Genomic DNA, 13653 nt, shown 5'->3' on the forward strand with positions numbered 1-13653 from the left:
AGATTATCACATCAATTTACTAAATGTTTGTTCTTTTTTATATTTATCAATTTTGAGGTTTGCAAAACTTGCATCACTACTTTCTGAGACAGCAATGCCTACTCACATAACTTTTTTAAAACTCATCATGTTTCAATACTTTTCATCTTTAATATTAATATTAATTTTCTGTATACTTCAATTTCATTTTATTTTACTCTTTCATCTCTGCTTTGTAACATTTAGTAATTCCTCTGGGAATTATGCATCAATGTTTATGGAAAGTCTGTAGGAAATATGCACATTCATATATGTGTGTACATACGCAATAGTTTTGTTTAATTTAGTTTTTTATCAAAACAGTTGGAACGACATCCACAGGAAACGAAGTAGTGAAATGATCTTGGCACCGAAAGTATGATCAACATTTTAGTAATTTACTGTGAACCATAAAAGCATAAAAACCTCAGACATCTAGTTGTCTGAGTGAAAACCTAACTCCACCTCCAGTCTGTCGAAACTAAAATCACATGAAGATGCAACGTCATCACGTTTATATGAACACTGTAGGGAGAGAGTCATGACATTGACTAGATGTAATGTGTAAAGATAACGTAAGGTAAAATTGGAACACGGTCGTCGGGTACTAGACTACCGCGAGTAGTGAATGAGTTGTGCAGTTCGCATCCACTGCTGTTTTAGTGTATAAATTTTTATTTTTAGTGTACCAGCAAGTCTACAACCATCACTGCCTCAGGCTGGATAAACCTGCTTGCAGACAGAGTAATCTGGAATCAATTGTGATGTTGTGCCTTTTCCTTTTCCGTATAAGCAGGGATGCATAATACCATGGATCTATTGTTGAATAATGGATCCACGATAATATATCCATGGCAGAAGGGACAATGTCAGAATCGAGTCCTGACTTACTCAGTCTGCCACAAGACCACAGGATAACTGTTAGTCTTAGAAAAATACATGCACACATTGCCATTGGTGAATTCACAACAATTCATTTTCCTCTTCCTCATCCCAACAAATTTGCAATTACCGGCAAGCAAGTGTCTAAAGAGATAGACTACTTGAAAGGGTTGCATGTCGACATTAATATCAACATCCGTCGACCTTTCAAATGAAGCCTTATGTTTATCATTGAGGGTGATGCACAACAAAGAATAATACATGGTCTAGAATTCTTTGTTGTTGTCCATCACACATCTCCGTGCTTGGTCAATTAACTTTACAAAATTAACCAAGAGGTCTTTCTGAGCAATAAGTCGTTTATATTTGAGGATGCCTATTTATCTTCATATCACGAGTCTGTACGAACATTGGCCATTATGATTGCATGCACTTTATCTTTCCTACGCATTTTCTCGTTTTCTTGCCAGACTGCAATTGCGTCCATTTCATACGCACTGGAACTTCACTAAAGCATTTCAGAGTTCTGTACCGGAAATATCATTATTCTTCCACTCACCTTCAAACAAACTTGACATGGTATATGTACTGTTCTATCTGGCTTAGGGATATTTTAGTTTGTGTTGACCGTCACTAGCACTGACGACTTCCCCGCCATATTTGATACTGTGATGGAGTTAAAGGGACAGTGACTCGTAAAGGATTCGCGACAATAGGAAATTGAATAATTTCAAAGCTCTTGTTTTAAATCGACAATATTTTGGTATAAGTGTATTTTTGTCTAATGTTAAAGATTATTTTTGTAACATGAACTTGGGTTTTCTCCCAAAATTGACAATTTTAATGTTTCACGACTACAGTCGCAAAAAGGTGATTTCCTACAGAGGGCGTGCTTCATGACCCCACGTGGACTTGTTCACCGACAAAATGGCCAGCGCAGTTGATCTCCTAAGGTAAGATAAATGTGTAACTACACCTGTAAACTAGTAAACTTTGCCTTACAAAATGTTGTACTCTGATTATAGTGGCAAAGTACATGCAGCATACATTTATAAAGAGTTGTAAAGCGTGTTAAGATTAAATGTATGGTAGACCAGGCAGGCTGGGGAGAACAGGACAGCATGGAAATGGATTCCAGGCTGTACCTGACAACAGGACAGCATGGTACAAGACTGTAATTATGTAGAGCAGGACAGCATGGATTCCAGTCAGAGGCTACTGTAGAACCTGACAACATAGATTCTATGTTATAGTAATGTAAGACGGGATAGCATAGATTCCAGGCCCTAGCTGCAGTACAACATGGCAGCATGGATTCCTTTCTGAGGTTAATTATTATACACAGTAGAACCTGACAGCATGGATTTAAGTCTAGATGTTCAGTTCTAAACAACCTGGTAATGGAGGTGGGAGAGGCAGAATGTCAAGTTGTAATAAGTTTATTGGGATCTCTGTTAAAAAGCACAAGAGAGTAGAAAATGAGCTGTGTCTTTCAGCAAATTCATCCTGAAAGCTTGCATATATAGTGAGAATGTTTCAAATTGTTTGTATGTGGACATTCATTTTGATAACTTTGGTTGTAATCATAGTGCCACTACACAACAATTTGATGATGATGATGACATCCTCAGTGCTGATGGAGACACTGACAGTAGTAGTGAAGAAGATGGTGATGAAGATGAAGACATCAAAGATAAACAGGTTAGGTCAAAGGTCAAACAACTTGAAATGACACGACCTAGAAAATTAAAAAAAGAATTAGATTCAAATTGAAAATTTTGAGCTCAACTTCTTAAGTAAAATTAGTGTATAGACTTCATAATGAAGACTGTATGGTTACTTTTAGTACAGGGAAGATAAAGGTATAAGAAATGTCGAGAGAATATGTGGAAAAGGAGTAAAGTCAGAAGACAAGAAAAACAAATAACTGAATATTTATCATTATGTTTACAATCAATCAATCAAGCAAGCAAGCAATCAATCAATCAATCTATATTGCATAACAACATGCCACAGCAAGCATTGTAAAACATACCACAATAATACAGAAATGATATGAATGCAATCCTTTAGCCAACTGCTGGAGGACTGTTACATCAACGAGAAATGACAAATTTACAATTTTTTACAAAGACCAGGGATTCAATACCAGGTTCTTGCGTAAGTGTTATCTTATCAGTGGAGCCATTAGAATCACAAAATAGGATCATTCTTTTGTTCTGGACGAAGTTTTTAATTGGCTCTGTCAGACAACTGTTTTTCACATCAAAATTTTAAGCCTAATCCCAACTGACCTTTAAGCTGTAGTGAAACATTCTATAAGTGTTTTTGTTCATAAAATACTTGCTTTGTTATCAATCATAATGCAGTCACAATATAACTGATTACATTAAAGACAAATAAAAAAGAATGAATTTCATATTTTGTTCATTATATGTCATAATTATCACTAAGTTGCACAGTGTACTTTTAATATCTGTCATTTCATTTTCTCACTCAAATAACTTTCTTTCAGGAAAATAAGAAGGAATTAAAACACAAGAAGTTGTTGAATGCTATTGGAGCATTGGATGGGAGAACAAAGTAAGTATAAGTAAGAGTGGACCGGTTGTACAAATGGGGTGTGATTGTGTGTGTAAATTTATTAATAAACCTTACACCATGCACAAGCCAAGTTGAACAAAAAATATGGAATTTATACCCTGCATGTCTCTGTCAGTGGTTCTGCTGGGGTCATAATTTGAGTCAAAATGTTCAAAATCGGCATTACTTACTTTTCCCTGTTTTTCATAAATATTGCTTGTGCTGGTATAATTATATTATTCATCATTCAGCCAGAAAATACTTTGACTCGCATTTCACAAGTTGCAGAAAGAGTTATATACATGTACTGGACACAAGTTGTCATGACATAAAATAACTCTTCAAGTATGTGCACTTTTAACTTGATCTGTGGCAGTATATTAATATTTTCTGATCAGTTGAGCTTTCATACAGTGTTTGTGTTTGTGTTTGTGTTTGTGTTTGTGTTTGTGTTTGTGTTTGTGTTTGTGTTTGTGTTTGTGTTTGTGTTTGGTTTTGTGTTTTGTTTGTGTTTGTGTTTGTGTCTGTCTGTGTTTGTGTTTGTGTCTGTGTCTGTGTCTGTGTCTGTGTCTTTGTCTGTGTCTGTGTCTGTGTCTTTGTCTGTGTCTGTGTCTGTGTCTGTGTTTGTATCTGTGTCTGTGTCTGTGTCTGTGTCTGTGTCTGTCTGTGTCTGCGTCTGTGTCTGTGTCTGTGTCAGTACATGGTGAAAACAACTTTTTGCTGCAAGTAGTAGTGAACATTTTTGGTGTAGCTTACATTGTCTGAGTGTGTCTTTGTTGTGTCAGTAACTGACAGTATCTGTATGTACCTATATTCATATATTCATCACTGTTTTACAGAAAACGTGCAAGATCAGAGCCAAGTCAGGAAGTGTCTGTATATAACTTAAATACCAGTGCAGGTGAGGATTACAACACATTTAGCCCAGTAAAATAAACACTAAATTTTCATTGTTGTGAAATGATACTTTGACTCGACAGTATGCTTCATGATTTCCTACTTGGTAAATACTTTAAAGACAAAATGTGAGTTGTGCAAACATGTAGAGGCCACCCAAATGGTGTAAATCATGCACTCTTGGAATGGTTTGGCCATTGTACTGTACATGTGTACTTTCTGTGGACCACCATCTCCCTTAGAATGCCATACTCGTATATACACTCCTATGCATGATTTTTCACTGCATTGTGGGGACACCTGTAGAACAGTGGACATTTGACATTACAAATCTTGTTCCTGGAAGTGGGTCAAATACACGTTTCTAATTACAAAAATAAAATAGCCTAGTTCTAACCATAGACCCTACACGATATGTTCTAACTTTACCCTCCCTAGTTTCAATGCAATTCACCACTTTTATGGCCTTTCTGTGACCTACATCCGCATGTTAATAAATAATTGTATTTTTACTGCAAACACTTATCTCCCAAAAGGTCCAGTGAGGGCCATCCCACATGGGATCAGTAACCTCACCTACATGGCACTAAAAATCCTACCTGAGGTAGGATTCAGGATAGTTTGAAGCCTGTGTAGACGCAAACGCGTCCTGAAACCGTCTTGAAACCGTCCTGACTTGGGACACCCTTGAGAGGTTTCCTGAAACCCTCCTGACTTCATCCTATGTACTGTCTGACAGAATGCGTGACATTTATGCCGCAACCTTCCTACATGTAGACACAAATCTATCCTACCTCAGGTAGGACTTGGAACTGCCTCAGGTAGGACGACCTACATGTACATGGGGCTAGTGTTCCTGGAGGTATGCAAGTATACAATACACTGCATTGTACATGTATTCAATCAGAGCAAGAATTTTGAATCTTTTCATTATCTGAGCTCACTTTTGAAGCCAATAAATATGAAAATCTTTGTTCTTGGAAAAGGTATTGTGGTAACAGGGAACTTGGCATTTGGATATCATGTTACAATTTAATGTATCTTTATTCAAAAAATGACACTTGACATACTAATCCAGGGTTTAAAAAAGGTCATGAAAGTTGACTATTGTGTATGTATTGTACAGTTACATGTAGTTCACTGTTCAACATTCTTGCATTTATTCCTCTATTCAGTCACTGGTAAAAAAGTGAGAATCCATGAACTGTTGGGGACATTAAAATCTACAACCAGTCATGGTGAATTGAAGAAACAGTTACAGAAAATACAGAAGAAAAACAAGAGAGTTGAGACACCATTACCCCAAGTACAAGCTGATAGGGTAGGTAATATGAATTATGAGAGTGAATGTTCATGAACTCTGGGTTCATAGTTACTAATATTAATAAAAATGTCTACTTGCAGTCGAAATTTTTTTTGTGTTTTGTAAAATTTGAAAAACTCAAATCTGGTTGCACCATGTGCATGATATTGGGCAATTTAGTGCAGTCATGGCTTACAAGCCTGGTGTGTGTTGGATTTGCTCAATCATGATAGTGATTAGTCTGATGTCATTGCTGGGACTGAGGTTGTAAACAAAACGCTCAATCCTGGTCATGATTACTGACAGTTAAACATTTCAAAACATCCCACGCATTTCCTGTAAGTTAAACGATTTCACAGTCAAAATGATTACAGTGATAACAAATTACCAATCTCACCGAACACAATTTATTTACATAATATTTTCCATCATTTCTCACTTGCCGTCAGCCACATGCGAACAGAACTCTTATGATATTACATTGTCCGTCATCTTGTAATCATTACATGTCAATCATGGTTCAAGGCATGATTACTATGATTACCGATCATGATTGTGATTGGAACTAATCAAACCCTAAATCATTATTGTGATCGATAAATCATGATTATGATTATGCAAATCGCCCGATATCTTAGTACCTTTAATGTTCAGATAATGTGAAGTACTTTATAAGGTGCATTCTGATTAGTTAGATAATGTGAAGCACTTTATAAGGTTCATTCTGATTGGTCAGATAATGTGAAGCACTTTATAAGGTTCATTCTGATTGGTCAGATAATGTGGAGCACTTTATAAGGTTCATTCTGATTGGTCAGATAATGCGAAGTACTTTAGAAGGTTCATTCTGATTGGTTAGAAAAGAAAGGAAACAAGTACATCTGTTGGCTGTATTGAGTGAGAAAATATATTTACATTTTCCAATCAGTGGCAACTTTGTAATAACTTCACATCACCCCCTTGATATTATCATTATAGATTGAGAGAAGTTTGGCCTATGAGAAGACAACTAAAGCGATCTCTAAATGGGAACATGTTGTTCAAACAAACAGAAGGGCTGAACACCTTTCATATCCTCTATATGAAGAAAAATCAGAACCTGCAACAACTGAAAACTTTGTCAAGAATTTCAAGGTAAGAAACAAGACCTTGGGTGAATATATTTGTCCCCTTTCAACTTAAGTGATGTTTAGTCAGGTATGAATATAACTACAATGATTGTATATTCCCAAACAACAATCAGTGCTTTCCATGAAGGAGGTGTGACTGCAGAAAGCCAGTTTTTAGCTATTAATTAAAGGTAAACTACTGCTTTTGTTGTAACATGTTGATATACAGCTATTACAGAATGTTGAAAGTATTGGGTGATATACTCTACTTTGATTTTCAAACGAATAATTTGATCTTAAGGCAACTTTCTTCTTATAGAAATAACCATTTTGCATAGATAGCCTTACCTTCTGTCATAAATTTTAATTAGGAACCATAAAAACGCCCGTAGTAGATTTTACATTAGACCATGCATAACAAAATCACCAAACCTTTGATACTTCATGTTTGCTGCCCAACTGACTCTTAATCTTTGAACTCTTCACAGCCTGGGAACTCTCTGGAAGAAGAAATTTATGCTGTACTACACGGTAGTAAGTTTGCAGAAAGAAAAGACCAAGAACTTAGTTTGGCTGAAGAAGAGGCACTGAAAGCTATGAGTGTAGAAGAGGTATGTGAAATCCCCAACCACTCTTCCAACCCCTGATTTTGGAAGAATTGTTCAAGACACACAACTCAAAACACTGTAATACATAGCGATTGCATTCAAGTGTCTACTCCTATGTTATTAGGGGAAAGCTTTCTTTTAAGACCTTGACCATTTCCCATGACCTTGACAGCCAGTTATCAAAATCAAGCCATTTCTTACATATTGTGCTATTTGCACACATTTAGTGGTAAGTTTGATCAAATCTTGTACAAAGGTGATACAGAACAGAGGCATACACACATGCTTCATGTTGCTGCTAATTTCACTTTTTACTGCATTTTTGCCATATTTGGTGTGAAAATGCACCATTTGTACAGTAGCTCAAGTACAAAAAAGACAGGCACTTTTCAAATCAAGCATCTATCTCCCTATTATTATTTTATCAGATACAACCTCTTTGCTAGTAGATTTTATGTTGAACCCTGGAAAAAAAATCAATTTCATTGAATAGTCAAATACAAGTAAATTATTTGAGGGGTTCTTGTCTTCTTCTAAGACCTCTAAGTTTTCATTCTAGGCAAGAGAGAGACGGAAAGAATTACAAAAAATGAGAGCCTTGCAGTCTTATTATGAAGCCAAGTGTAGGAGACAGAAAAAAATTAAAAGTAAAAAGTAAGTATGAATTTTAGTACCTTTCAAATGTAATAGGATTTTTATTGCCATTATGTATAAAATACATTAGGAAAGTGCTGTGATATCACTTAAAGACAACTAGAAATTTTCAAATACATCAAAACTTTGTACTGTGTCAAAATACTTGGATAAATCCAAGCTTTCAACCTGGGTCCTCAGGTGTTCTTCAGGGATGTGAAGTCTTCACTGACGAAGACCTGTGACTCAGGTGATAGCTAGGGTGATTCTGTCGACTACAAATACTCACCTGTGGCCACCCATGCTTTGTATTTGTACTAGTCTGTGGAACCATACTTGGAACATTAGCACACTAAAGAGTGATACAGAAAATTATTGCCTAATAAATATACTTTGCATGCAGTTTATATTCATAATAATGTTTCCTTTTTGAAAACTTTTCCTCTCTTATAAATTTTGTTTATTTTCCACATCTAGATATCATCGCATCCAGAGAAAAGCTAGGGAAAGACAAGAGAAGAGACAGTTGGAAGAATTGGAACGAACTGATCCTGAAGCCTATGAACAATATGTACAGAAAACTGAGAAACACAGAGCCGAGGTTTGTTTGTTTGTTAATACTATGGCAACCCGTGTAACACTGCGATAAAGCATTTATTTTCACTGTGTGGTGCAATCATTTGAAATCGTACATATCAAGTGTCAGGTTGGCAAAATGGAATCAAATACTATGGCAAGATATAACATCTTGTTCTTTGAATTCAATCTTCTACACAAGCAATGTTTTCCTAAATGCCACAATAACTTCAAGAACAAAGATGTATAATTTAGTTTCTTTTTACCTGAAATATAATAGGTGTATCAACAAATAAATATCATCAGATTTCTTGGTTGATACCATGACTGCCCTCCCTGTGCTGCACTTGCATTACTGTAGGTTTGTGAAAAAAAGTTGACCTTCTTAGTTCTAATTTGACCTAGTATGAGCAAAATGGTATGTAAGTTAGAATACAAATAATATTCAGATTTGTAAGTTTTTCAGTACATTCTTGCTGAGTGTAATATTAGTCTTTTAAAACTGAATTCAGGTATAATGTTTTATCAAGTGGCGGGGCAAGACTTCTCATTAGCGCTGTAAGAGCTATTTGTCATGTGCTCAGTGTCTGTAAGTGTGCGGTTTATTATTCATACATTAGTTAGAATAAAGCGATGCAATACAATACAATTGGCTGAAGTTTACTCTGTACCAAGGTGTACATAACATTCACTTACTGTACTTCTGAATTCCAATTTCAGCTGTACATGTAAAGTGTTAAGAATTCTATCCTTGTTGTTTCACAGGAAAGGATAACATTGAAACATAAAAACACCGGAAAGTGGGCCAAGAATATATCAAGATACAACAAGTATAACCCAGAGGTAAGTACACTAATATTACCTTGCTGTACTTATTAGGGATCATGTGATGAGTAAGGTATGGGTTGGGGTGTTCATTGGGTAAGTATAATAACATCATTTTGTTGCTTATACCGATGATGTGATGAGTAAGGTAGAGATTGGGGTGTTCATGGGCTAAGTGAAGTAATATCATTTGGTAATTATTTCCTGTAGAGAATGCTTTGACTGGCTAGTACATGGACTATTTACCTACCCTTAATATTTGTAAACTTGATGACACAATTTCTTGAAGTTTATATATTTTGAAATGTACTACTTTGGAAAACATGCTATCAACAAACTAAAACTATTGTTATTGATCGTGGTAGATTACACAAGTTGGTGACAGCAGAGACTTTTTCATGTGGATATAATCACCCTGTAATCAATGTAGTATAAGCACTGAATATGTTTAATTGTGCAGGGATTTGAGGGAAACTCACTCTCAGAGGCAATATGCTACTGTGAGTTTCATTACATTGATGTCCATTGAAAGCAAATATCAACATCTTGCAATAATAGTTTAATGATTCGTCTTTCATGGTCACCATGTTTGTGTATATTTTTTACAGAGTGTGAAAGCTGTGAGTGATCAGCTGCAGAAAAGTAAAAATCTAACTACTAAGATTGCTGAGACCATCGAGTCCGATTCTGACAGAGAGGAGATGGGTGCCGAAGATGAAGATGTACTCGCCTCTGTCAAACCAAGTCTCAGTGATATTAATAATCCCTGGTTCTCGGGTTATTCCCGTCCGGGAAAGGGTGACGAGGAAGAAGTTAGTCATGCTGTGAAAGGTGGGCAAATGTTGCAAGAAATACGAGCACAACATCACGATAGCGAGAGTTCAGATTCAGAAGAAGAGAAGGATACCTCTATGACTCATCATCCAAAACCTACTCGTAAAGTCAGATTCTTTGATGAGGAACAGTCTGGTGATGAGAATGAAAACGAGGGTCTTGCCGATGCAAAGAAGGCCGACATAAAACCATGGCAACCAAATGTGAAACGGAAAGACATTGATGTCAATGACACTGAAGAAGTTGAAAGTTCTGATAGTGAAATAGATATGGAAGATATTCAGAAATTTAGGACAGCAGTCAGAAGCGAGTCGAAAGAAAGAACTGGAGAGTCTGAAAACGATCAAAAACACACGGAGGAAGTTCATGTTGATCCGTCTAAATTCTTTACAATTGAAGCAAAGACCATACGATCAGAAAATCCCGAGTTAGCCATTGTTGAGGATGTACTAGAAGAGGAAGAAGACCAGAGACTTCAAATACAGGAGGCCTTTGCAGAGGATGATGTTGTGGCAGATTTTTCACGGGAAAAACGAAGCAAAATAGAAGAAGATGCTCCTAAGGAGCTAGATCTGAGTCTGCCCGGGTGGGGAGACTGGGGAGGTATTGGAATTGTACCGTCTAAGAAAAAGAAGAAAAGGTAAGTATAGATAAGTTTATCATAATTTGTAGTAATGTATTTATTCCCAGATGTAACAATAAATTTACAATCATGTTCTAACAGAGAAACGAAAAGTAGTTGTCTTGCAACCATTTGAGTCCACCCCATGTTACAGTCTGAGAAATGAGTACATTCTTGGCATGCTGATCAACTTGAATACATTTGAGCTTTGAAAGAAACCTTAGCCAAACACTGATGTATTTAGATTATTGAACTTACTACAGATCTTCTGTTCTATTCATTAATTGATGCAGGTTTACCATCAAAGCTGCTCCTCAAGCACCAAGAAAAGATCGATCTCTTCCAAATGTTATTATTAATGAGAACAGAGATAAGATGATAGCTATGCACCAGGTAGGTATCTGATATGATTTGTTCCCTTTGTTGTAATCTTTGAATGAATACAACTTATTGCCAGTATTAAATACACAATGCTAGACTTCTGTCGAGTCAGGTGAATAAACAGCACAATGCTAGATTTCCGCCGAGTCAGGTGAAGAACCAGGCCACTGCTAGACATCTGTCGAGTCAGGTGAAACAGCACAGTGCCAGACTTCCATCGAGTCAGATGAAACAGCACAGTGCTAAACTTCCGTCCAGTCAGGTGAAGAAACAGCACAGTGCCAGACTTCCATCGAGTCAGATGAAACAGCAGTGCTAAACTTCCGTCCAGTCAGGTGAAGAAACAGCGCAGTGCTAGACTTCCATCGAGTCAGGCAAAGAAACATGGCAATTTTGGAAAGAATTTTTTAGAATGAGGCAATGATTTCTTCACTGTGATGAACTGTCCTCCAGTGTACTCATTGTATTTGCTTTTGTGCTCACTATGTTTTCGGCTGCACTTTCACTGAAAGTGCAATTGAAAAGAATACACCAGTACCAGTACCAGTAATGCCGCGTATACCACACATGAACTTGTGTGTCATTTGAGTTCTTGATTTAATCCATAGTAACCTTTGCACAAAGAAGAATGATACTGTAAACCTGGAAGTTTTCACTAATGACTTATTTTCGCTTATTTCGATAGACAACAAAAATACAAAAATAAGTAGTGACTAAAATGTCTTACTTGTACATGAACACAACATCAGTCTGGTGATTAGTACAAATTAGTCTTTGAGAACTAGCTGAAGACTGAAAACACAAAATATTCTATTTGTGAAAATGTCTAAGTTTACAGTATCAGACACCTTGATACAGTATACGAGCTAGTATTTTTGATAATCTTTTTTGCTAGGCACAGTTTGGTCCACTTTTGAATGTTTGTTCACATGTCTACCCATCATTGTTGTTAGTCCCCGCCGAACGAAGTCGGGGACAGGGACTTATGGATTGGGTTCCGTCCGTCCGTCCGGAGCCGTTTCTTGGAGATGCCTGGACCGATTTTTTTTCAAACTTGGTACAGGGGCAACATACTATGGCATACATATACATGTCAATTTGTTTCATGATACGATCCAATGTGGCTGCCTGGCAGCCATTTTGTTTGCGAATTTTCCATGTCCAAAGCCATAACTCAGACATGCTTGAAAGATCTCATTCAAAGTTGGTACTAGCACAGTGTTCTATGACATACATGTGCATATCCATTTTCATTGTGATACAATCCAATATGGCTGCCTGGCAGCCAATTTGTTGGTGCAGTTTTCATGTCCAAAGCCATAACTCAGACATGCTTGAACAGGTCGTCCCCCCCCCCCCAATTGTAATTTACCCAATCATAGCGGGGACTATGTCATTCCCAATGACTTGTTATCTTTGTAATAGGCACTGTCATTGACCTGTTGCTATTTGCATGGTCCTTGTTGCTAGACATATGTGTTTTTGAGTGTTTGTTCTATTGAAGTCCAAGTAGTGATATTTTTTAACTGGACTCTCATTTTGCTGTTGCTATGGGCATGCTTTTGGTTGCTAGGCATATATCGTTTTTTTTTGAAAGGTTCTCTTGTGTACATGTACTTGTCTCTTGTTATCTTTGCAATCAATATTAGTCATTTGCCTGTTGCTATGGACATGGTCTTGGTTGCTAGGAATCTGGTGTGGTCATGGTTGCTAGGAATAGTTGTGTGAATACATCATGAATTATGCTCCCAGATGGACACCTTTAGAAATATCCCTTCACAATCCAGCTCAGTCTGCCTGGTAGTTTTGAGTTTTAATTTTTTGACCAAAATTTGTAATTATGCTGCTAATTTGCATATAAACTAGGAGTGGTAATTTCTTGCACAATTCTACTTTTGATCCAACAATTTCCCCTTCTCACGTCACATTTGTTTACTCAGTCATAAAATTCAAATATTAATTAGTTCTCATTTGATCAAATTCTCAGGTGAATGCACTTCCATTTCCGTACACCAGCGTACAAGAATTCGAGCGAAGTATTCGTCAACCAATTGGACGAACTTGGAACACAGAATCTGCATTCAAGAAACTGACAAAACCCAAAGTGACGACAAAACTCGGCACCATTATTCCTCCTATCACAGCAGAGGAGGCATTGGAGAATAAAAAGAAGACCGAAGCTAAGCAAGGAAGGGACATTACTGAAAGTGGGGGTATGAAATTATCTGATGATCAGACAAAGAAGAGAAAGAGAAAACAAAATGAAAAAAAGAAACGACAAAAATCTGAAAGATAATATATTCTAAAATTTGGTGGTCAATATCTGTATTAAAATGTATCATTAAAGATTTTATTGAAATAAACTTCTAGAATTGATGTTAT

At 36.7% G+C, this 13653-nt stretch overlaps 1 protein-coding gene across 2 annotated transcripts; it reads left to right on the forward strand.

Moving 5' to 3' along the window:
* The first annotated feature begins 1821 nt into the window (after positions 1 to 1821).
* Positions 1822 to 13591, forward strand: LOC144453900 (U3 small nucleolar RNA-associated protein 14 homolog A-like). 2 transcript variants are annotated; one of them, XM_078145252.1, is made up of 13 exons: positions 1822 to 1853; positions 2490 to 2601; positions 3416 to 3483; positions 4323 to 4384; positions 5556 to 5701; positions 6662 to 6817; positions 7281 to 7403; positions 7960 to 8054; positions 8511 to 8634; positions 9375 to 9452; positions 10043 to 10908; positions 11184 to 11283; positions 13259 to 13591. In XM_078145252.1, exons 1-13 carry the CDS (start codon positions 1828 to 1830, stop codon positions 13565 to 13567), a joined length of 2265 nt encoding a protein of 754 aa, XP_078001378.1. In that variant the 5' UTR covers positions 1822 to 1827; the 3' UTR covers positions 13568 to 13591. The 2 variants fall into 2 exon arrangements, with proteins under 2 accessions (XP_078001378.1, XP_078001379.1); XM_078145253.1 differs by having other exon boundaries at positions 3446 to 3483.
* The last annotated feature ends 62 nt before the right edge of the window (positions 13592 to 13653 follow it).

The sequence above is a fragment of the Glandiceps talaboti genome, chromosome 3 (assembly GCF_964340395.1).
Source record: "Glandiceps talaboti chromosome 3, keGlaTala1.1, whole genome shotgun sequence".
NCBI classification, from domain to species: domain Eukaryota; kingdom Metazoa; phylum Hemichordata; class Enteropneusta; family Spengelidae; genus Glandiceps; species Glandiceps talaboti.

Excerpts from the sequence above, each read along its gene's own strand:
- LOC144453900 (XM_078145252.1), top strand. The coding sequence starts at position 1,828 with ATGGCCAGCGCAGTTGATCTCCTAAG. Across the intron at positions 4,385-5,555 it reads TAACTTAAATACCAGTGCAG|TCACTGGTAAAAAAGTGAGA; the intron begins GTGAGGATTACA and ends TCCTCTATTCAG. Across the intron at positions 6,818-7,280 it reads ACTTTGTCAAGAATTTCAAG|CCTGGGAACTCTCTGGAAGA; the intron begins GTAAGAAACAAG and ends AACTCTTCACAG.